The sequence below is a fragment of the Leucopleurus acutus genome (assembly GCF_964270905.1).
Source record: "Leucopleurus acutus genome assembly, chromosome: 1".
NCBI classification, from domain to species: domain Eukaryota; kingdom Metazoa; phylum Chordata; class Mammalia; order Artiodactyla; family Delphinidae; genus Leucopleurus; species Leucopleurus acutus.
In genome coordinates this window covers 39,262,944-39,285,261 of record NC_139142.1, presented here as the reverse complement: position 1 = coordinate 39,285,261, position 22,318 = coordinate 39,262,944, and the positions used below count along the sequence as shown (strand labels likewise).

Genomic DNA, 22,318 nt, shown 5'->3' with positions numbered 1-22,318 from the left:
TTTTACAAGGACATGATAGGTCTAAAAATTAGAAATCAGAAGTAATTGCAAATTACTTTTAGAAGGTGGTCATACTCTCACTTCTTTTGTAACATGATATCCTTTTTATTACCTGCCTTTAAAGCTTCATTCAGGAATTTTAAGGTATTGGCCTCCCTCCCCCTCTTTTTCTCTTGCTGCACTTACCTACCTACCTACCTGTATCTAATGACATGACCCGTCTCTTTTCAGTGGTTTGCCTTGCTTCATTAGTTTAAATAATCATTAAAAGCCCCTGGAAAATCTAATTTTAGTCTTCCTGTCCTCTGGCCTTGACTGTGTTTTGTGTTAAAAGAATGACAGGAGAAAAAATTTAAATATATAGAAAAAATATATGCTGCATGTATTAAATAAAGTATCTGGGGAAAACTTTATAAAAACATCTGAATATTACTATCATTTAAGTATAACTTTTTAACTAATTTTTTTCTTCTTGTGCTTTTCTTAGGTGATTTGGATATTGAAGATGAAATGAAAGCACAGATGAATTGCTTTTATTTGAAAGCCTTGGACGGTTTTGTTATGGTTCTCACAGATGATGGTGACATGATTTACATTTCGGATAATGTGAACAAATACATGGGATTAACTCAGGTAAAATACCCACATATTAAGAGCCCTTCTGTATGTGTTTATGATTTTATGTTATAGGTCTAATTTTTTTTTTAATGTTTTTACAGTTTGAACTAACCGGACACAGTGTGTTTGATTTTACCCATCCGTGTGACCATGAGGAAATGAGAGAAATGCTTACACACAGAAATGGTGAGAAGAAAAGTTTATTGTTTGATTTATTGTGACAGGTGGTTTTACCTAATTGGATACTGTCACTAATTTAAAAATTTTGCTGTTGTAACCTAAGGCCAAACCTCATTTCATGCTTAATAAAATGTTACTCTATTCTTTGTTAAGTCCATGTTATTCTATTTTTTAGGAATTTCATAAAAATACCTAAATTTTTTAAAAAGCCCACCTAATCCATAAATAATTATACAAATATAAGAATTGATAAAATGGAAAAATAAATGAAAATCAGGACCAAGGAAGTTAATTTAGAATGTAACTTTAAGGCAAGGGGAAGTCATAATACAAATAATAGGATTTTAGACAGTTATTAAAGTTGAGGTGCCAGTTTGGGCTCAAGCTTCTAAATGCCCAAGAAAAAGAAAAAGTTTCCCCAATTTTAAAGAGCATAACTGCTGTCTGACCCCTCAGGTTGTTCACAATAATTTGAGACTATGCAGTTCAGTTAGAATTTATTATGGATGCCTCCACATTAGCAGTAACAAAAAAGACCTGCTCGGACCTTTAACTCAGGAATGAATTGTTAAAAATAATCAAATCTTCCAAGATTTGGGAGAAAAGTACCTTGTGAATTACAAAAACTGAATTAAAGTCTTTTCACAGCTGTGCCTTCTTAAATAGAGTATATAGATCATAACTTGATCTTTCTTTCATGACTCAAAAGTTACCACACTAAAAATTTGTCATTTTGCTCTGTGGTTGTTCTTTGCAGCTCTCCCACTTAAGTGTAAGTTTGTTTGCTTCTACATTAAACAACCTCATTTATATTTCTTTGTTAATAATTTTTTATGGTTTTCTGTTTAATCTCACCTCATTTATACTAATAGTTAACCTTTATTGAGAGATTACTCTGTGCCAGGACACTGTTTTCTGAATTTTATGTGCTTTAACTCCTTTAAAAACCCTGTGAGGTTAACTGTTTCTGTTTTACTGAGGAAACTGAGTTACAGAGTTATTGAATAACTGGCTGAAGATTACTTGGTTAGTAAACAGCAGAATAAGGGTTAAACTAAGGTAGACTGGCTCAAGTCCACACTCCTTAGTACTTTAGAGCTCTTTTCATGTTCACCAACTCTCATTACATTCTACTGCCATTTCTCACCTTGGAGCCCTCTTCTGTTATTTAATTTCATGCCGTGTTCTTACTGTGAACTTGGAAAGCAAATGAATACTTTTTAGAATTCTGTGTAAAGGAGGAGTAAATATACTCTAAGCAAGGACCTAAGTGGGCCGTTGATGAGTTTAATATAGTGTTTACACTTTGAGGTTTGTATTGGCAGCTCAGTGCTTCCCTTGGGCTAGACTATAAATGCATGGATATATGGAAGTCTTGTTTTGATTTGGTAATGATGCTAATGCATTATTCTAAATCAGATATAGTCTACTTATTATAGCTTAAATGTATGTTTTTAACCAAATGTTTTTTTAAAGCACATGAACGTTCAAAGCACATGTGCTCTCTTATAATAAATTTGTGATTTAATTATGAACATTTAAAAAAATCATTCCTAATGTTAATGAATTTTTGATATCTTGTTGGGAAAGAAAAATGCAGATTTTCACTTTTAGCAAAGTGGGGCTGCTGCAATGCATCACATTTTGATGATACACTAAGAGCCTGTGGTATTGTTTATACAGCATAGTCCTATTTCATTTAAATTCTAAAAATAAGATTTAGAGTTCATTAAATTATTATAAAATATTTATTTTTATAGGGCTAAAAACTTAGTTGTTTAAAAACTTTTTTTCATTAGGAAAATGCTAGTACTTTTCACTTACCATAGTTTTTAAATTTATTAATATCTTCATGTCCCAGTTCAAAGGCTTTGGGTTCCCAAAGGTCAGTCCAATTCAAGTTTAGATTTTGAAGGACTGAAAATACCCCAAAGAATTTACATGTGGATCTCTGCTGCTACCACAACGCCCCCCCCCCGCCCCCGCCACACACATCCCTAATACCATCACCAAGACCACTGTGGTTCTTGTGTCTTTTTAAAATCCACTTTCAAATGCTTCTAGGGAGGGCAAATTCAGTCCTATTTAAGTAAACCCAAATAACTTGTATCAGCACCAAGACTGCCCCAGCTTGCCTATATTCTGTAATTGTGAGTATGAACTAGAACTCTTCTTTCTCAAGAGTCCAGTATTTCTAGCTAAGCAGCCTAAATTTAAACGTAGTATCTTGTTTCTTTTCCACATGTTACTTTTCTTTCAATATACTAGCCTCAAAATCTCCAGGTCTTTTTTAAAAAGTTCTCTTTTCCCTTATTTCCATTAATCTTTGAGTTTTTATAGATTCTACCTCTTCACTTGTCTTTTGTTGCCCTTCTTTTCACTTCTACTGCCTGCTGCTCAGCCCCTCATTACCATCATTGTATTCTAATTCTAACACATCATATATATTGCTGCTAGATTAATGTTCCTTAAGTTCCTATTGTGCTTCCCAACTCAAATTTTTTAGCTGTATTTTGTATATGTAAGGCTGAACTGCTCATTGTGGCATCCATAGCCCTCTATAGTTATAGCCCTAACCATCCCTTCTAAGTTTGTCTCATTACTCCTCTGCATGTACTTTATATTATAGTCAAAATGGACTATGCACTCTTCCCCAAATATGTGCTGTTTTTTCTCACCTCTCTGTTTTTCGTTCTGTTCTTCTGCCTGGAATACTCTTCTTATTCATCTCTACTTACTGAAATTCTAATGTCTATTTTTCTAAGAAGGACTTTTTGGTTTCCCCTTGACTAGATTTCCCCTTGACTAGAAGTTATCTTCTAATCTCTCTCTGTACTCCTTTAAAGAGTTCTTGTAAGCCTTGGGCGCTTACTCTACATCATATTGTTGTCATTGGCCTCACTACGTATACTCAATTTTTAACTTCTTCAGGACAGGCATTGTGTCTTGTTCATCTTTATATTGCCTGAAGTATCTAGTCCAGATCCTGAATAATGAATATTTTTGTATTTGTTGTGAATCAGACTGATCAAGGAAGAGGAGAAATCAAGTTGCTGTTTGTTTAGTCACCTGAGTCTAATCTCATTTTTTTAGTTATCTGAGGCTTGGAATGGGAGTAAATAGACTTGAGTTTATTTAAATCTAACTTTGCTTTGAAAAGTCATTCAACATGTTTTTTTTTTTTCCTAGTAACAAAGTAGAGATAATTTCCTGCTTGCTTTACAGGAAGATTTAAGAAAAATCAGATATATAAAAATGTTACTTGCTATTGAAAAGAAATTTTCTGTTTTAAAAGTTCTATAAATATACAGAATATTTATTATAAATTGAGCTAGCACATCTAGTAAAAGTTTGGAGGAGTTTGCTGAAGTTCTTTTTTTGGGTGTGCTTTGTACACTGATAACACAGTTATAGGGCAAATTCATATAGTGTTTATATTTCTTTGTAATTTGACCAACCTTACTGGCTTGAATGTGAAATGATTAGGTGCTATCCCAAATATGGATTCTCATCCCACCAACTCAGGGAATCACTACTACTGTGAACCCATTACTTACTAGAAGTGTGTTAAATCCCTTGGGTATGTTAAAATGCGCAAAGCAGTCGTGCTCATGTTGACACTTTTCATTGAATAGCACCTAGGTGCTGGGGACTATGCTATTCTTACTGTAATAAATTTGTGTGTTTAATTATGTTTTTTAAGTTTATTTCATGTTTTCATTAGGCCTTGTGAAAAAGGGTAAAGAGCAAAATACACAGCGGAGCTTTTTTCTCAGAATGAAGTGTACCCTAACTAGCCGGGGAAGAACTATGAACATAAAGTCTGCAACATGGAAAGTAAGTAAAAATGATCTGTGAATGCACTTGATTTATAGATAAATTAATACATCTTGACATTTCTAATATTAAGACAGCATTAGAGGAGTTCCCTGATGGCTCTGTGGTTAAGAATCCGCCTGCCAATGCAGGGTACACGGGTTCGAGCCCTGGTCCGGGAAGATCCCACGTGCCGCGGAGTAACTAAGCCTGTGTGCCACAACTACTGAGCCTGTGCTCTAGAGCCTGTGAGCTGCAACTGCTGAGCCCATGTGCCACAACTGCTGAAGCCCGCATGCCTAGAGCCCGTGCTCCACAACAAGAGAAGCCACCACAACGAGAAGCCCGCGCACCGCAACAAAGAGGAGCCCCCACTCGCCACAACTAGAGAAAGCCCGTGCGCAGCAACAAAGACCCAGTGCAGCCAAAAATAAATAAATAAATAAAATTAAGATGGCATTAGAACTATGAGGGAAAAACTTACTGTTCCTTGGCATTTATAGATTTAACATCCAAACAGTGTAGTAATTCACCAATTTGAGGCATGAACTTATGTGCATTGTGATGCTACTGGCTTTGCCAACCACCCAGTGTTTGAATCTTGATAGAGATTAATTTTCTATTCGTTGTTGTATCATTTCTTTGCTCAGTGTTGAAACACAGTCATCAGATCAAGAAATAACCATCAAACAGTGACCAGATGAGTGAAAAATCAGCTCAGATTTGTATGAAGGCAAATTTTTTTGAAGAGTAATCTTATGGTGCCTGAGGAGTAGGTCATGGGTGGTGTTGTAGGGAAAACATTTATTGATTTTCAAAAATGTAGTAATCTACTAATGACAGTAAATTTTATCAAAGCTTACTTGCCATGTCAGACTCAACTGTCTCTGCATTTTGTTTTTTACTAGCATAAATTTTTTTAAAAACTGCTTTGTTTTTCTTTATACATAGGTACTTCACTGCACAGGCCATATTCATGTATATGATACCAATAGTAACCAATCTCAATGTGGGTATAAGAAACCACCTATGACATGCTTGGTGCTGATTTGTGAACCCATTCCTCATCCGTCAAATATTGAAATTCCTTTAGACAGCAAGACTTTTCTCAGTCGTCACAGTCTGGATATGAAGTTTTCTTATTGTGATGAAAGGTAAATGAAATATAAAATATAACTTGAAATTTTTAATTAGTCCACAGAACTTTTTTTAACTATTAACTGTAATAAAGACTATGTATGCTTTCTTCCACTTAAGTTGAATACAACCATACATCCTAGAATTTAGTAAAATTAACTTTATAGATTAATTCAGCCACATTTATTGCACATTTATTATGTACCATACATACTTACTCTAGCAGGTGCTATCCCGAGATTATTAGGATGAGGTCTTTTTCCTTTAGGGGTTCTAATTTATTTAAAGAAAAGATAAATATATTTTAGAGATATACAGTGCATAATTTGAGGAAGGATTACTTCTGTTTGTGGATTAGAAAGGAAAGTCTTTGGTCATCTCCTCATCCTACGTATTTTTCCTGAGCAGCTCCATCCTTGCCCATGGTTTCTATTGCTGTTTCTCAAATTTCTACTCATAACTATTTCCATTTAATTGCCAATTTGATATTTTTATCTGGATATTCTTCTGTATTATAGACTAAATATTTCTGTACTTGACTGAAACACTCCTACCCCTAAACAACACTTCAGAAACAGCTTTTCCTCTTTTAATGCCTATCACGATTAATATACCACTGTAGACACATGACTCCAGCAAACATTGGGAAGTCGTCCTTAACTTTTCTTTTGCTTTCATTATCTACACTCAGTTGGTTCCTAAATCTTAATAGATTTACTATGTACATATACCTCCTGATCCATTCCTTCCTTCCACTCTTGCTTTCCTGCCATTGAGTTCTTCAGCTTATTATTACCTTTGGCTTGAACTGTTGCCATAGTCTCCTAACTGCATCTCTGCCAACAGATTTGTGCCCTTTTAATCTCATCCAGGTTTCCAAGAAGTGGAATTCCTCATGTGAAAATCATATCATGTCATGTGAAAATGCCTCAGTTGCTTCCCTTCATCTTCACACACAAAAAAACTTTTGTTTATAAAAAATATTATAAGAGCAGGAGATTTTTATCAAAGGAAGACATACATTTTGAAAAGCTGAAAGAAAAACAGACCTATGCAATATATCTAAACTTCTTAGCATGGCAAGCAAAGATATTTATGATCTGGCCCCTGCTGACTTCTCCAAATTAATCAGGAGAAGGGGAAGACCCCTTCTGATGCGGCCCCCAACACCCTGCAGCCAGAGAACTCCACATGCACTATTGTCTTAGTGCAATGATGGCTTCCTCAACTCCAAACACGTACTTAGCTTCCAAGAGCCACCTACTGCATCTACTTGTAGAGCTTTCCTTGTTTCTTTAAAAAACTACCATTCCTTATACATATTCTGTCATAACCTTTTTTCAGCTTTTGTAATTATTTGCTTGGTTGTCCCATTTTTTACTATAAGACTGTGTAACACAGTGGCTGAAGGCATAGGTTCTGTACCCAGACTATTAAATTCTGACTTTGCTGCCTATATCCAGATGATCTTAGACACATTACTACTTTTCTTTGAGCATCAGTTTGTTTAGAGTATAATACATGTATCTGTATTATCTTCAACTTGAACATTATGTGAGAAAACCAATTTGAAGCCCTTAGCTCTAACATGAAGTGGATAAGAAGCCCCAGCCCTACTGGACAAGAAAATGTGACAGAGCACTGGCTTTGGAATCACATAATTCTTGATTCAGTCCTGGCTTGCAGTCCTGGTACTTATAGTGTGGCCTGGGTGTTACAACTTAACTGTTCTAAATCTCATGTTCCTTATCTGTTAAATAAGGGTCACGCTTCAAAAGGCCGTTGTAAGGAGTTTGTTGAGTGCCTAGTACGCATAGTGACCGCTTCACCACTGGGGTTAGCTTTAAGAAGAATGAAGACAGAAGAGCTAAGAAGTATTTTATGGTGTTTACTGCCTGTATTTATGTCAATGTATGATAGAACAGAGATGGCCCATCATTTTTTTAGGAATTATTTTTTATTTTTTGAACTCAGTATGAAGTATAGGGGTGGGCTGGGGAGAAAGAAAAGTGATGGAGCTACAATGAGAAAACAAGAAAGGGAGTGACATTCCCCTTCTGGTTATCTTAGAAAATAAGCAAAATGGTTGTGGCAGAGGGGTAAAGGCAGCCTGCTTAGAGACCAACCAAGTAAGGTTTTGAGTCTGACCAGGAGATTGTTATTTTCTGGTTAGAGCTCTTTTTAGGAACTTCTCACAGCTATAACCCCTAAGAACCAAGATATAGAAAAAATTTTACTCAATTTTGAGAAATTCTAACATATCAAACTTCTTATATCCAAAATGTCCCACAAATGGCTATTATTTATTATACTAATTTCCACTTATAATCATTCAAACATTTGAGCATCTACCATGTTTGTGGCACGACAACTGGCACTAAAGTAGAAATGAAGTTTAATTCCCACCCCATGATACTTAGAATGAATGAATCCTGTACTGCACAGTTGCTTTAGATTACAGGTTTCCTAGTCCATTAAAAACACTTTTTGATTAAACTTTCTGGATCACTCCTCCCCTTTTTGGTATAAAAAGCTATGTAATTCTCTAACGTTAAATTATCTTGACCTTTCTCCCTCAAATATGAATACAATTGACCTAGGAAAATAATGCTGTTTGTATTTTGATGTTTATATTTTAGTGATAGACATACCTCAGCTCAGATTGAGAAGCACTGATTGACAACTGATTAAATCAGAGCTCCTTAACGTGATACACAAAAGCTCTCATTAATCTGATCCTCCTGCCTACTTCTCCAGCCTCACCTCCCCACTTCCCCCTGCTAACCACGTCAGAGTATTTGTTGCCTGTACAGTGTCGACCATTTTCTCATCTCTGGCTTTGCTTGTAGTGTACCTTCTTTGCGAAATGGTTTTGCTCTCTGACTCTCTTTTATACTCAACTCATAAGTCTCCTATAAGAAGCTGTCCCTCACCGCCACCATTCCTTATCATGGATAGGGCTGGTTCCTCTGATTCCTGCACGATTCCCATCACTGCACTTGCCACATAATTTCATAAGTACTGTGGTAAGTGCACCAGAAAATTCACCATACTTTGCCTTTGCATTTTCACATCTAGAACAACGCCAGGCACATATGGGAATATAAAGGTTTAAATAATGAAAAAAATTTAATTCCATGAGAGTTTTATTCAAACATATAACCTATATGAGACCAATTAAAATCATTTTTAAAGCATAATTTAAAGAAATAGGATTTTTGGGTTTTTGTAACAGTAGTTTCCTTTGTAATGCTGCCACCTAGTGTAGATGTGTTTAGAGATATCCCTTAGTAAAGAATTCTGGATTTTGGCTTAGTTTTGTTTAGTTTCTGTTTTTTTCAGCTATTTATCTGTTTGTTTATTTTGGAATAAACTATGGCAGATCTTGCCTTAAGGTATGACAACACAAACAGTATTACTTTTATACATTTTTTAGGAGAAGGATATCTCCCCTGTGTGTTTTCTGGAGTTAGCTGGTTTTTTGGATACAGTGCATTATATAACTTCTGCTTGTGCCTCAGTTAGAAAGTCCTTTGAATCCTAAAGTCTGAGAAATCAAAGAACTTAACTCATGTTTTGCTCCCTGAAAAGGAGAGAATATTTCTGTTTAGCATGGTGCTAAGAAGACAGCTTTCTTTTTCTCATGAAATGGACTCCATTTCAGACTGTGGTTAGAGGAAGTCATAAGATCTAGTCTCTGTTCTAAAGGAACTGCCAGGGAACCAGAATGGGTAAATGGATTATTTTCCAGTTCATTTTCACTTTGATATCACAGTTTCATCTGAAATGAATTCCTATAATTTTATGTAATTTCAAAAACTAAGTACAAGAGTATCTCCCCAAACCAACAAAATATGAATTTATTTAGTTCCTATATTAAAATTTTGTGGTAGATATTGATCCCCCAAAGTGTGAAGCCTTGCCTAGAGGAACTGTTATATAAAGAATCTGATTTTGTATACACACACACAAAAGGAATATGGTTGTATGGTAGAATAATGCTATGGGTTTAGTCTATAATTTAAATTAAATGTCATTAACTACTTTTAAAGCTTTTATCATTTAATTTAGCAGACCTTCATATCTATCTATTACATTAATTAACTGTCTTATTAGCAAAAGTGTGTACAATAAAATGTAAAAATAGGTAACAGATAAAAAGGTTAAATAGGATGAACCCTTAGGGCTTAAAGAAATGCATGGTGCTGCATTTAGTAACTGTAGAGTTACTATAGGTGAGATATAAGTTTATCTAAACAAAGAAGAATGCTCTTTATTTTTGAAAATTCAATTGTCCATAAGATTAAGGCATATCAGTTACTCTGGAGAAGCAAAATGTCCTTCATTAGTTAGTTTCTGTCATTTTTATTCTTACTTACATTTTTTATTTAACAGAATTACAGAATTGATGGGATACGAGCCAGAAGAACTTTTGGGCCGCTCAATTTATGAATATTATCATGCTTTGGACTCTGATCATCTGACCAAAACTCATCATGATAGTAAGTATAGATATTCTAATTATTTAACTCTTGCAATTTCTACTGTTTGGTTATATATCTAACTTTTTGGTTAAAATTAACCAGTCTTCCTAGACCACACATTTTAATAAACCACTTCATAAGTGATCTGGGTCATTAAATCTTTGTTTTGTATTTATTGTAACCAATACCAGTTAAAGCAGAATCATTTAATGATATATAAAACTACCCTGGCATTTTACAAAATCTAAAAAATATGTATCATAGAATATAGCATCATTTTCAGAATTCTTACCTAAGTATTCAGAACGGTTAGCACAAAGAACGCACTGAGAAAATAACTGTTCAGTGAATCAATGAATGCAAATATGATCAACATCATGCACTAGTTAGTGGAAACAGGTACACTTGACGTAAGACATAATGCTCAGTTTTACTCATATGAATGTTATTTGAGGATCCCATGATAAGTAAAACTTTGGAATTTCTCAATTGCCTGTTTAACCTGTACCTAAACATGACTTCCCAGTGTGATTGGGAATGCCTGAATGTCACTGAGTTAGCATGATTAGCCTTGAACTGCAAAACGGGCCTAAGTCCACAGTCAGGGTCCCAATACTCATGATGATACCATTGTTACTATTTATCTAGTACTTTCTCCCAAATCAATAATTAAGATTGCCTAAATTGCCAGAAGACTTCAGCATGATATCAACTGAGATTCAAATATGCTAGCACATCTATTTGAAGCATCTTTGGTTCTCTGGAAACTACAGCAGGAATTTAAGGAAATGATAGCAGTGCCACTTTGTTGAATGTTCTCTGTGGAATCAGGGTTATTCATTCTCTAATATTTCTGATACTTTCAACCTGTAAGTAGTTAAAGGAATTTTAGTCACTGCTGTCCCTCATCCCTGGCTTTCATCTTATTTAAAGTGAAGGTTGGCAGGAAAGGAGTTTATTGGGGGGATTAGAAGAATGAAATAGGTACATTTTCAGCTATGCTGGGGTGTTTTCTCTGTCTCTCAATTTAAACAGTTAAAACTGATTCTATTAAACATTTCTCCTTTTTTCTAAAACAATGATCAACATTCAGCATCTATTCATTCGATTAAAAATTCAAAGTTATTTTCTCTACATGACTCTTTTCCTTTTCACTCCTAGTGTTTACTAAAGGACAAGTCACCACAGGACAGTACAGGATGCTTGCCAAAAGAGGTGGCTATGTCTGGGTTGAAACTCAAGCAACTGTCATATATAACACTAAGAACTCTCAACCACAGTGCATTGTATGTGTAAATTATGTTGTGAGGTAAGCTTGGAAAATAAATATTTGGGGGGAACAAGTAGTAAGTCTTTGAATACTCTCTTTTCTTTTATAGAAAGATTATAAATGTTCACTGAATTTTATTTTATTTTCACATTTCTACCTAATTATGGTTTTCAGTATTCTGACCTGAGTTTCTAGGCCAGCTATTTTAGTGATTCCACTAATTACCATCAGTAGCTATTCATCCCCATCCTTTTTTATTCCCAGTTTTTAAAAGACTTTGAAAAAAATACCAGATCTCCTATGGATTAATTTGTTCTAGTCATACAGCTATCAGCATAAACTATCTCAAGGCAGCTATGTTATTTTTATAAGAAGAATTCTGGCCCTGGAATAGTTAGGTTTGTATCATACCTCTGTCCCTCATTAGCTCCATGACTTGGGGAAGTCTCCTTACTTCTCTGAATTTCATCCATTTAGGAATCCTTGCCTCAAAAGGTTAAAATGAGGATTAACTGAAATTCTACGTGAAATTACTGTAAAAGGCTGTATGTGTGACACATGGCTCATGTGTATTCATGAACTCTTCTCTTAGATGATTGGCTTGTGAATATTATGGATATCATAAACTAATCTTTCATTTGATCTATTTCAGTAAGCAATTGCCCACTTCTAGTCCATCTTCTACATTACCACCAGGCTGAGTTTTCTTGCATGGATATCTGATCATCTCATTTTCCTTAGAGTTGTTTTAAAGATCCCTTTATCACCCTCAAGATAAACCCTTGCCTACTTGCGTAGCATCATTTGTCATTATTTTCTGTACTCCCATGCTTTTGTAGATTTAGCCTTCTTTCTAAAATCTGTGGCCACCTCTCTTAGGAAGACTTTCATCATTTGGTTTTTATTTTTGCCACTTCTGACACCATCCTTTAATGTTTTAAAATTAGGCAAAAGAGTTCTTTTGTGACCTTCCCATTATATAAGAATCACCCACTTGGAATGTCCTTCTTTTCCCCTATCCCAGTCTGTCTAACAGATCCTACTTGAGTCCAAGTTTCAGCTTACTGGCCTCTGTGACACAAACCTTCTCCATTTTAGCAACTATCACTTTGTATTTCAGTTGTTTGCACACATACTTTCACAATGGGTTTTAAACTTCCTGAGGGCAAGGGTTAGATATTTTAAACTTTGTATCCTCAGTTCATTTCACATAGTAAACACTTAATGTTTGTTGATTAAAGGAGCAATAAAATTAAGCCAAACATGAAGATGGAGCTGTTGTTCATCATCTCTCTTCAACTCTATCCTGTAGGTGGTATCACCAGATCATTTTCTTACCACCAAGGAAAAAACAGTGCCCCTCTTAGAAGGACCTTTGTCATTTATATATCTTTATATTCTAGGGCCATCCTTAGGTCATGCTTCATATATGAATGTCAAAGAGTTCTTCTGTGCCAATATCCTTACATGTGGGCACAAAAGATCTGCTTATCGTCCTACATGTACTTGACTGTTACATTTCTTTGTCACCACCAATCTTCTCAAAGGAATAGCTGAAGTTTCTTAATTGAAATTAGTCAAATACCTGAATTATCTTGTATTGTGAATTTTAATAGGTCTTTATTTCATATTGGTATTTTAAACCCTGAATGTGACCAGGTAGGCATGAGAGATGTTTTAAGGCATCTTAAAACGTTCCTTTCCATAAAACAGAATTTTGAATTTTTTTGAGAGACAAGGCCATTTCAGAGTCCTTCTCCCCCCACATTGTGTCAAGTGCTCATTTAAGAATTACTAATCTCTCTTTTTTGACAGTGGTATTATTCAGCACGACTTGATTTTCTCCCTTCAACAAACAGAATGTGTCCTCAAACCAGTTGAATCTTCAGACATGAAAATGACTCAGCTATTCACCAAAGTTGAATCAGAAGATACAAGTAGTCTCTTTGATAAACTTAAGAAGGAACCTGATGCTTTAACTTTGCTGGCCCCAGCTGCTGGAGACACAATCATATCTTTAGATTTTGGCAGCAATGGTGGGTCTTTAGTTATTTTGTTAATTGCCTAAACTATGTTAATTGCCTAAACTTTAACATTTTTTGTTGGTAATCATTTGGACATTGTGGTCTTTGCCCCTGTAATTTCTCAGCATTCCTGCTTTTGCACATTGTTGGAAATTGTGCTTCAAAGTGTTTTTAAGGTATTTCTTTTTCCCACTTTTAATTGTTCACTTTTAATAAGCTCTGCTATTTCTATAGCCTACTGTCATATTTTTTCACAAGTTAGCAGGTATACTGCAGTAGGCATAAGTTGCATTAAAGGATAAATAAGGAGTCATACCAGAAATCAAATATTGAAAAAGAAAACTGTAATTTCAAACTAGGTTAAATTTTAATGAATAAAAGGTATGAAAAGGTTGGAATTGAAGGAGTTTTTATGCTATATAGATTATAGAAGTTGTCAGTAGTGGATTGGAAAGAACTTAGACTTATGGTTATACCATAATATCTGCAGACTTCCGGATTAAGTAAAATTTGGTAACATTTTTGTTACTTGAGTGAACTAGATAAACCTTTTGTAAAAGGGGGCATACATTTCTGTATATGTTGAAATCTAGATAGTCTTTAAATTGACTAATTTTTTCCCCTACAGACACAGAAACTGATGAACAACAACTTGAGGAAGTTCCATTGTATAATGATGTAATGCTCCCCTCATCCAATGAGAAATTACAGAATATAAATTTGGCAATGTCTCCATTACCTGCCTCTGAAACTCCAAAGCCACTTAGAAGTAGTGCTGACCCTGCACTCAATCAGGAAGTTGCATTAAAGTTAGAACCAAATCCAGAGTCACTGGAACTTTCTTTCACCATGCCCCAGATTCAAGATCAGCCAGCTAGTCCTTCTGATGGAAGCACCAGACAAAGTTCACCTGAGGTAGGTGTCATGATAGAACAAGAAAAGGATAACTTACAGATTTTAATGTTTAGGGACATATATATAAATTTGAACCACATGTCATAGTTTTGTTTCTATGAATTTTAGCACTTTTAAAATTACTACAAAAGCTATGCCTGACTTAGACCTCAGTCCATGTTTTAGGCTCAAAGACAGTCAGGAACATGGGAATGAGCTGCCTTAACATAAGGCAAAAGGTAAAACATATGTTGCTCCTGTGTGTATTTATATCAGTAGGACAAAAAAAGTCTTGAACTTAGATATCCACAGAGAACAATACTGTGTGCCTATGACTGATCTAAGCCCATTCATATTACCCTTTGAGTTGGAGAATTATCCAGTGGCAAAGGGCTTATGATTAGCAAGGCTTAAAAGGGAAAGGACTCTAAGCTCTTTGCCCAATTTAGCACAATTTCCATCACTATTTTGACATTCTGGATAAGAGTAACATGAAAGTCTCACCAAGTCTTACTCAGAAAAATTACTTAGTAACTTTTTAATTCAAGTTCTGTCTTGATACTAGTTTTTCTATAAACAATAAAAATAGTCTTTAAGGGCTAGGCTGGGCCAAGACTGAAGGTATCATATAGGGCTCTATTTCTCAATCTAGAATGATTTGATTTCAGAGCTCCCTATGTCTAAAAACATGCTCATGAGTACGGCAGCTCAGATTTGAATATTATGACTTGATAAATGAGGCTCAAATAAGCCTAAAAAAAGTGGTATATTATTTTACATTAAATATTTACTGACTCAAACTGGCAAGCTAAAAGTAGGAGATTTCACATCTCATAGCCTTCTAGAAAATATATCCTACTCTCTGGTTGCTCAGTTTGCCTAGCACAAAAATGTTCGAGTCATTTTGTTTTTAATCCATAAAAAATAAATCTAACAAAAATGTTAAGATGAGGGAAGCAAAAGTTTATGCTTAGAATACATAGCTATAGTTTTTTGGTTAGAATTCTTGCTGAAAACTAAACTAGTACTGCATTCATTAAGGTGAATACAAGTAAAGAACTTAAGTCTCCAGCCCTATCCTCGCCTGCCCCCCAGAGTAGCTGTGAGATTTTTAGGTAGATCACCACAGCAGTATGGCCTCTCAGGACACAGATTCCAGTGAGTATATCATCTGGTTATTGGCCAGTTAGGTACCATTTGGGAGTTGAATTATTAGGTGAGTTTTATTCTTTAGAATAAGCAGATAAATGCATCTTTTAATCTTATAAATGCTGTTATATTACATACAGTTAGAAATGGATGTATTGACAGAATTATAAGTGTAAGCTCAAAAAATCTCATTTCTCACTAGTTAGATAAAATTTGATAGAAGAGACAGACTTTGTTGTGTATTCTCTGAGATTAGGTTTTCACATTCTAACAACCAGCAAAACATTTATGTAAGCTTCTTCAGGGAAAAGTAAATATATTAATTCTTTTTACAGCCTAACAGTCCCAGTGAATATTGTTTTGATGTGGATAGTGATATGGTCAATGAATTCAAGTTGGAATTGGTAGAGAAACTTTTTGCTGAAGACACGGAAGCAAAGAATCCATTTTCCACTCAGGTATATGAACTTGTTTATTATATATATTATTCAAAACTGGCTTTGGGTTTAACTTGTTTTTCTTTTATATGGTGCGGCCATTGTAAAAACTCATGTATTTGTTGTTTTAAAGGACACTGATTTAGACTTGGAGATGTTAGCTCCTTATATCCCAATGGATGATGACTTCCAGTTACGTTCCTTCGACCAGTTGTCACCATTGGAAAGCAGTTCTACTACTCCTCAAAGTGCGAGCACAATTACAGTATTCCAGCCGACTCAAATGCAGGAACCTCCTATAACCACCAACACTACCACAGCCACCACTGATGAATTAAAAACAGTGACAAAAGATGGTATGGAAGACATTAAAATATTGATTGCATTTCCATCTCCTCCCCACGTACCTAAAGAAACTACTTGTGCCACAACATCACCATATAGTGACACTGGAAGTCGGACAGCCTCACCAAACAGAGCAGGAAAAGGAGTCATAGAACAGACAGAAAAATCTCATCCAAGAAGCCCTAATGTGTTATCTGTCGCTTTGAGTCAAAGGTATTTATATGTAACATTAAAGTTATAGTTTGTTATTTTTAAGGAAACATGTATGATGGTAAATTATTTCTAAATGTAGCAAACTTTCCGATATATATGCTTTAAGGAACATAAAATTGACGTACAAATTCTGAACTTAAAACAAGCACTCAAAAAACCATTTCTAAATTAGCTTGTGTATTACTTTATAGTCATATCACTTATCTAAATGTAGGAGTAGAAGGGTCTTCTAATACCTCTAAAAATAAAATCCAGCCAGTAAGTTCTGTAAATGTACAAAAATTGGCCCAGTTTCTTGTAATTGCTTAAATCAGACTCATTAACTATCCTTACTTGTCTCCATAGCTTGGAGCTCTTTTTAAGCTTACCTGAAAAAAAACCTTTCCAACTTAAGGGTATTTCCAGTTCTCCAATCCAAATTGAACTTGATGGTCTTCAGTCCTCAGTATTCAATATAGATATTTATAAGCATTAAAAAAAAATTGATGTATAGTTATAAATTGCTTTTATTTTTCCTTTTTATTTATAGAACACTAGCTATATCATAGGTTAAATATTTTTTAAAAGCTATAACAAGAATATAAGCATGTGTCATGGCATTGCTTCTATGGAGCTAGTTTGAGCAAACATATGGACACTATCCAAATTTTAAGTTATAATTTTTGTGTATAATTTGTAATAGGATTTGACACATTTAAAATTTAGGCTGTAGTCAGAGGAAACAAGTCAGTGGAGCAGTGTGTGGAGGAGAGGAATGATTCCTCTACAGTGCCTAGACTGAGTCAGATATCAATAGCAATAGGAAAAAGCACTGCCATAGCCAGAGCTTATGGCTTTATTCTCCTGCCCTGCATCACTGCTTTGACCTAGAATGCTAGGAGAGGCCTTTTCCCAGAGCTAGGAAAAGATCTTAGGGCTTTAAATTAACAAAGAAGTATTTAACATTATTGTTTTACTATTATCACCAACCGACTTTAGAGCTCCTCTGGGAGGTGACAGTGCCTCGGGCATTTCTGTGTTACTAATACTTAACTCAGTACCTAACATGTAGCACTTGCTTCAATAAATGGTTATTAGATGGAGAGAAGAATGAACATAGCAGTAGAATTGGCAGTGATCTGTAATTTTCAGTTACAGCTACAGAGAACCATGGGCTGTTTGGTTTTCTGAATAACTACGTACTTGTCAAAACCAAAGTCCAACAAACATCTAGTCATTTTAGCAATTTTTTTTTACATTAGTTCCAAAATAGTATGTACTAAACACTTTATGAACTTAACCATTCAGAACTATATGGAGGCTTTTTCTTTACTACCTCTGTAGGTAATTTGCAAAATCAAAGTGCTACGGTAAACCAGACAATTTGCAGCTTTTAGAGCAAAGATTAAAAATAAACCATTAAAAGTACTACTACTAAGATGATATTTACATGATAGACTGAGTTACGCTTAATAAAGGTAACATTTATATAAAAATTTAAAAATCTGCCTGTCTATATATTGATGGTTCCATAGAATTTTTTAAAAATACAAAACAAGACTGCATGTAGGAGAGCCGTTAGAGTAGTACATCCCTTACCCGTATGCCATTCTCAACTAGATGGGACAGCAAGGAGCTATTGTGATTATGTTGGGGGTGGGTGGGCGGTTCTTGAAAAGGTGAAACAGATATAACAAAATCGATGTACTTGACACATAAAACAGTTCTTCACTATTTAGTATTAATTTTAGATGCAGATCAAGTTTGATAACCAGATCAATACTGAGGGCAAAATGGCTTAGTGGGAGGATCACTGGGAAGGAGACTGGGTATCAGGAGACCTGCAGTGTACTTCCATATCTGCAGCTAATTAGCAACAGAGCAAGTTACCTAACAAGCCTCAGGTTTCTCATTTATAGAATGTGTATTATATTACCTGTATTATCTTGGGGATTGGAGTGAAGATACAGTGAACTAATGAACATGCAATGTTTTATAAACTGAAAGCGTAACACAAATGTGAAATTAATCTTTTATTACAGTAGTCCCAAGAATATCTGTGTATTAGGTGGGATGAAAGGCCAATATTTAACTCTTTGACATCAATTTAGTTCTGTTCAGTTCTATTTTCTAAATAGGGAAATGCATATTTTAGGAAATTTTGTTTTAAAAAATGAACTTGGGCTTTCAAGGTAATAAACTTTAGTAATCAGGACGGTTCTCTTATGTATAACATTATATTCCTTAATGTTGGAAAATAGGCATTATATATTTCATTTTAAAAAAGTAACTGGATATTTTTTAAATAAATAAAACAACCATATTTTATTAAAAAATATTTTTCAGAACTACTGTTCCTGAGGAAGAACTAAGTCCAAAGATACTAGCTTTGCAGAATGCTCAGAGAAAGCGAAAAATAGAACATGATGGCTCACTTTTTCAAGCAGTAGGAATTGTAAGTGTGACAGTATGTTTGCTTTTCTATTCTAGCTAATGTGCTATTTCTAAGTTAGATATATAGGTAACTCCTTGTATCTTCCAAATACTAATGTTACATTTTCAGAAGTTATACATTGTTTTTTTTCACTTGTACACACTCTTTCTTAAAAATACAAACATTTAATGAATCCAGTCTTGGTGTAAAAATTCCAAACATTTTGAGTAAGTACAGTTCTCCCCTCATTCCACACCCAGTGTCACCACCAAGTCTCTTTCTCTTCCCTTTAGGTTACTTTCCCTTCTTACCCACAGAACAGTCAGTGCTGGTGTAATCCATACTGATATTTTCAGACCAAATTAACAGGAAAGCATTTACACACGTAGCTGTCATAATGACCGGCAAATGAATTCACCGGTAGTATGAAGTAGTATGAAGAAAAAGAATTTAAAATAACTTAGGGCAGTATTTAAGAATCTTGCCCACATATTGTTAGCAAACTTACACTGATTTCAAAGTTTTGACTTAAAAAAAATTCAGCATAGTAAAATTGAAATAACTTTACTGTTTTTAGGGAACATTATTACAGCAACCAGATGATCGTGCAACTACTACATCACTCTCTTGGAAACGCGTAAAAGGATGCAAATCTAGTGAACAGAATGGAATGGAGCAAAAGACAATTATTTTAATACCCTCTGGTTAGTTTATTCTTTCTGCCCTTGAACATCACAAAGAGAATTAAAATATATGAAACTTTTAGTTAGGAGCTTTACTCCAATTGAGAGTGATTTTCACTCCTTAGCAGGATTAAAAAGTAAGGTTGCATTTTATTTGATCAGTAATAGCTATTTCAAGATGGAACTATGAATTTTTAGTAATTATCTTTGATCTGAGTCTGTGTGCTATCAATATTGAATAGAAGCTGAAGCTTGCACATTTTAATGCCTTTTTCTAAATTGGTTTATCACGCTTTGTGCCTTCAAGGTACCTTTAAACATTTGTGACATAGCACCAGTAACAATTTTTTGCACTTTCTTGTTTACACGATTGTGGTTTTGCCTAATAGACTAAAACCCTTCTAGCGCTTATTTGCCTTATTTTCCCCAATACCTAGTGCATAGTGGCTGTTTAATAATATTCATGGATTAGATGAATAAATACTTAAGTATCTTTGTTTTTCAGATTTAGCATGTAGACTGCTGGGGCAATCAATGGATGAGAGTGGATTACCACAGCTGACCAGTTATGATTGTGAAGTTAATGCTCCTATACAAGGCAGCAGAAACCTACTGCAGGGTGAAGAATTACTCAGAGCTTTGGATCAAGTTAACTGAGCTTTTTCATAATCTCATTCCTTTTTTTGGACACTGGTGGCTCATTACCTAAAGCAGTCTATTTATATTTTCTATATCTAATTTTAGAAGCCTGGCTACAAATACTGCACAAACTTGGTTAGTTCAGTTTTGATCCCCTTTCTACTTAATTTACATTAATGCTCTTTTTTAGTATGTTCCTTAATGCCAGATCACACACAGCACATTTTCACAGTTCTTTGGTATTTAAACCATTGCATTGCAGTAGCATCATTTTTAAAATGCACCTTTTTATTTATTTATTTTGGGCTAGGGAGTTTGTCCCTTATCGAATTATTTTTAATAAGATGCCAATGTAATTTTTTTTTAAGAAGGCAAGTAACCTTTCATCATGATGAGTTTGAAAAATTTTTACTCAGTTTTTTCACATTTTACATAAACAGTAATGATTTGCCAGCAGTACATGGTAGCCACAATTGCACAATATATTTTCTTAAAAAAATACCAGCAGTTACTCATGCAATATATTCTGCATTTATAAAACTAGTTTTTAAGAAGAAATTTTTTTTGGCCTATGAAATTATTAAACCTGGAACATGACATTGTTAATCATATAATAATGATTCTTAAATGCTTGTATGGTTTATTATTTAAATGGGTAAAGCCATTTACATGATATAGAAAGATATGCATATATCTGGAAGGTATGTGGCATTTATTTGGATAAAATTCTCAATTCAGAGAAATGATCTGATGTTTCTGTAGTCACTTTGCCAGCTCAAAAGAAAACAATACCCTATCTGTAGTTGTGGAAGTTTATGCTAATATTGTGTAATTGATATTAAACCTAAATGTTCTGCCCACCATGTTGGTATAAAGGTATTTTGAGCAGATTGTGAACAAGAAAAAAATCATGCTTTGTTAGCAAAATTGCCTAGTATGTTAATTTGCTCGAAATTTGATGTTTGGTTTTATGCACTTTGTCGCTATTAACATCATTCTGTTTTCATATAGATTTCAATAATTGAGTAATTTTAGAAAAGCATTATTTTAGAAATATATAGTTGTCACAGTAAACATCTTGTTTTTCTATGTGCATTGTACAAATTTTTCATTCCTTTTGCTCTTTGTGGTTGGATCTAACACTAACTGTATTGTTTTGTTACATCAAATAAACATCTTCTGTGGACCAGGCCCCCTTTGATCAGCTTTTATGTTAAAACAATATTTGCTTTAACACCTCCAACTCATAATATTGTTTACCAACAGTTTAAGTATTTTATGAATATTACATTACTCTTGTTTATTTCTACATTTATCGTATTGCCATCACCTTAAGTTATACTGTGTCCCTAAATGTAATGTTAAATAATAACAAACCGTAATGTTCCACTGTGAAAAGTATGCTTTTAGAAAAGAAACTTGTCATTTATGAACCTTTAATTTATTAAAGTAAAACAAAATTTTAATGTTCTAATATGAATGGGATGAATGAAGCAAATCCTGAACATTATAGTTACATAATGTTGTATGGGCTAGAAAGTTCCTCTGAAGCAGCGGTCCCCAGCCTTTTTGGCACCAGGGAACGGTTTCGTGGAAGACAGTTATTCCATGGATGGGGGGTGGGGGATGGTTTCGGATGATTCAAGCGCATTACATTTATTGTGCCCTTTATTTCTATTATTATTACATTGTAATATATAATGAAATAATTATGCAACTCACCATAATGCTGACAGGAGGAGGAGCTCGGGCGGTAATGCGAGCGATGGGGCGCGGCTATAAATACAGATGAAGCTTCGCTCGCTCACCTGCCGCTCACCTCCTGTTGTGGGCCTGGTTCCAAATAGGCCACGGACTGGTACCAGTTTGTGGCCCAGGGGTTGGGGACCCCTGCTCTAAAGATCTCCAATCTATTGTCACTCACAGATAAAGAAATTTAGACCTCAAATGATAAAGGATTTGTCCAAGCCTTAAAGGTAATAAGTGGCAGACTGAAGATTTAAACTTAGGTCTTCT

The 22,318-nt window shown here is 34.7% G+C and overlaps 1 protein-coding gene across 2 annotated transcripts in view; it reads left to right on the top strand.

The window, feature by feature from the left end:
- Nucleotides 1-21,494, top strand: part of HIF1A (hypoxia inducible factor 1 subunit alpha) — a 41,440-nt gene extending 19,946 nt beyond the window's left edge. For both annotated transcript variants that reach the window (XM_082848012.1, XM_082848013.1), the window contains 13 exons: nucleotides 488-633; nucleotides 720-804; nucleotides 4,523-4,635; nucleotides 5,566-5,768; nucleotides 10,147-10,253; nucleotides 11,397-11,544; nucleotides 13,321-13,541; nucleotides 14,158-14,444; nucleotides 15,908-16,030; nucleotides 16,143-16,567; nucleotides 18,893-19,001; nucleotides 19,558-19,684; nucleotides 20,169-21,494. In XM_082848012.1, the coding sequence (XP_082704138.1) occupies nucleotides 488-633; nucleotides 720-804; nucleotides 4,523-4,635; nucleotides 5,566-5,768; nucleotides 10,147-10,253; nucleotides 11,397-11,544; nucleotides 13,321-13,541; nucleotides 14,158-14,444; nucleotides 15,908-16,030; nucleotides 16,143-16,567; nucleotides 18,893-19,001; nucleotides 19,558-19,684; nucleotides 20,169-20,320 (2,246 nt within the window). In that variant the 3' untranslated portion in view covers nucleotides 20,321-21,494. The remainder of the gene's footprint in view (nucleotides 1-487; nucleotides 634-719; nucleotides 805-4,522; nucleotides 4,636-5,565; nucleotides 5,769-10,146; nucleotides 10,254-11,396; nucleotides 11,545-13,320; nucleotides 13,542-14,157; nucleotides 14,445-15,907; nucleotides 16,031-16,142; nucleotides 16,568-18,892; nucleotides 19,002-19,557; nucleotides 19,685-20,168) is intronic.
- Nucleotides 21,495-22,318: the final 824 nt, after the last annotated feature.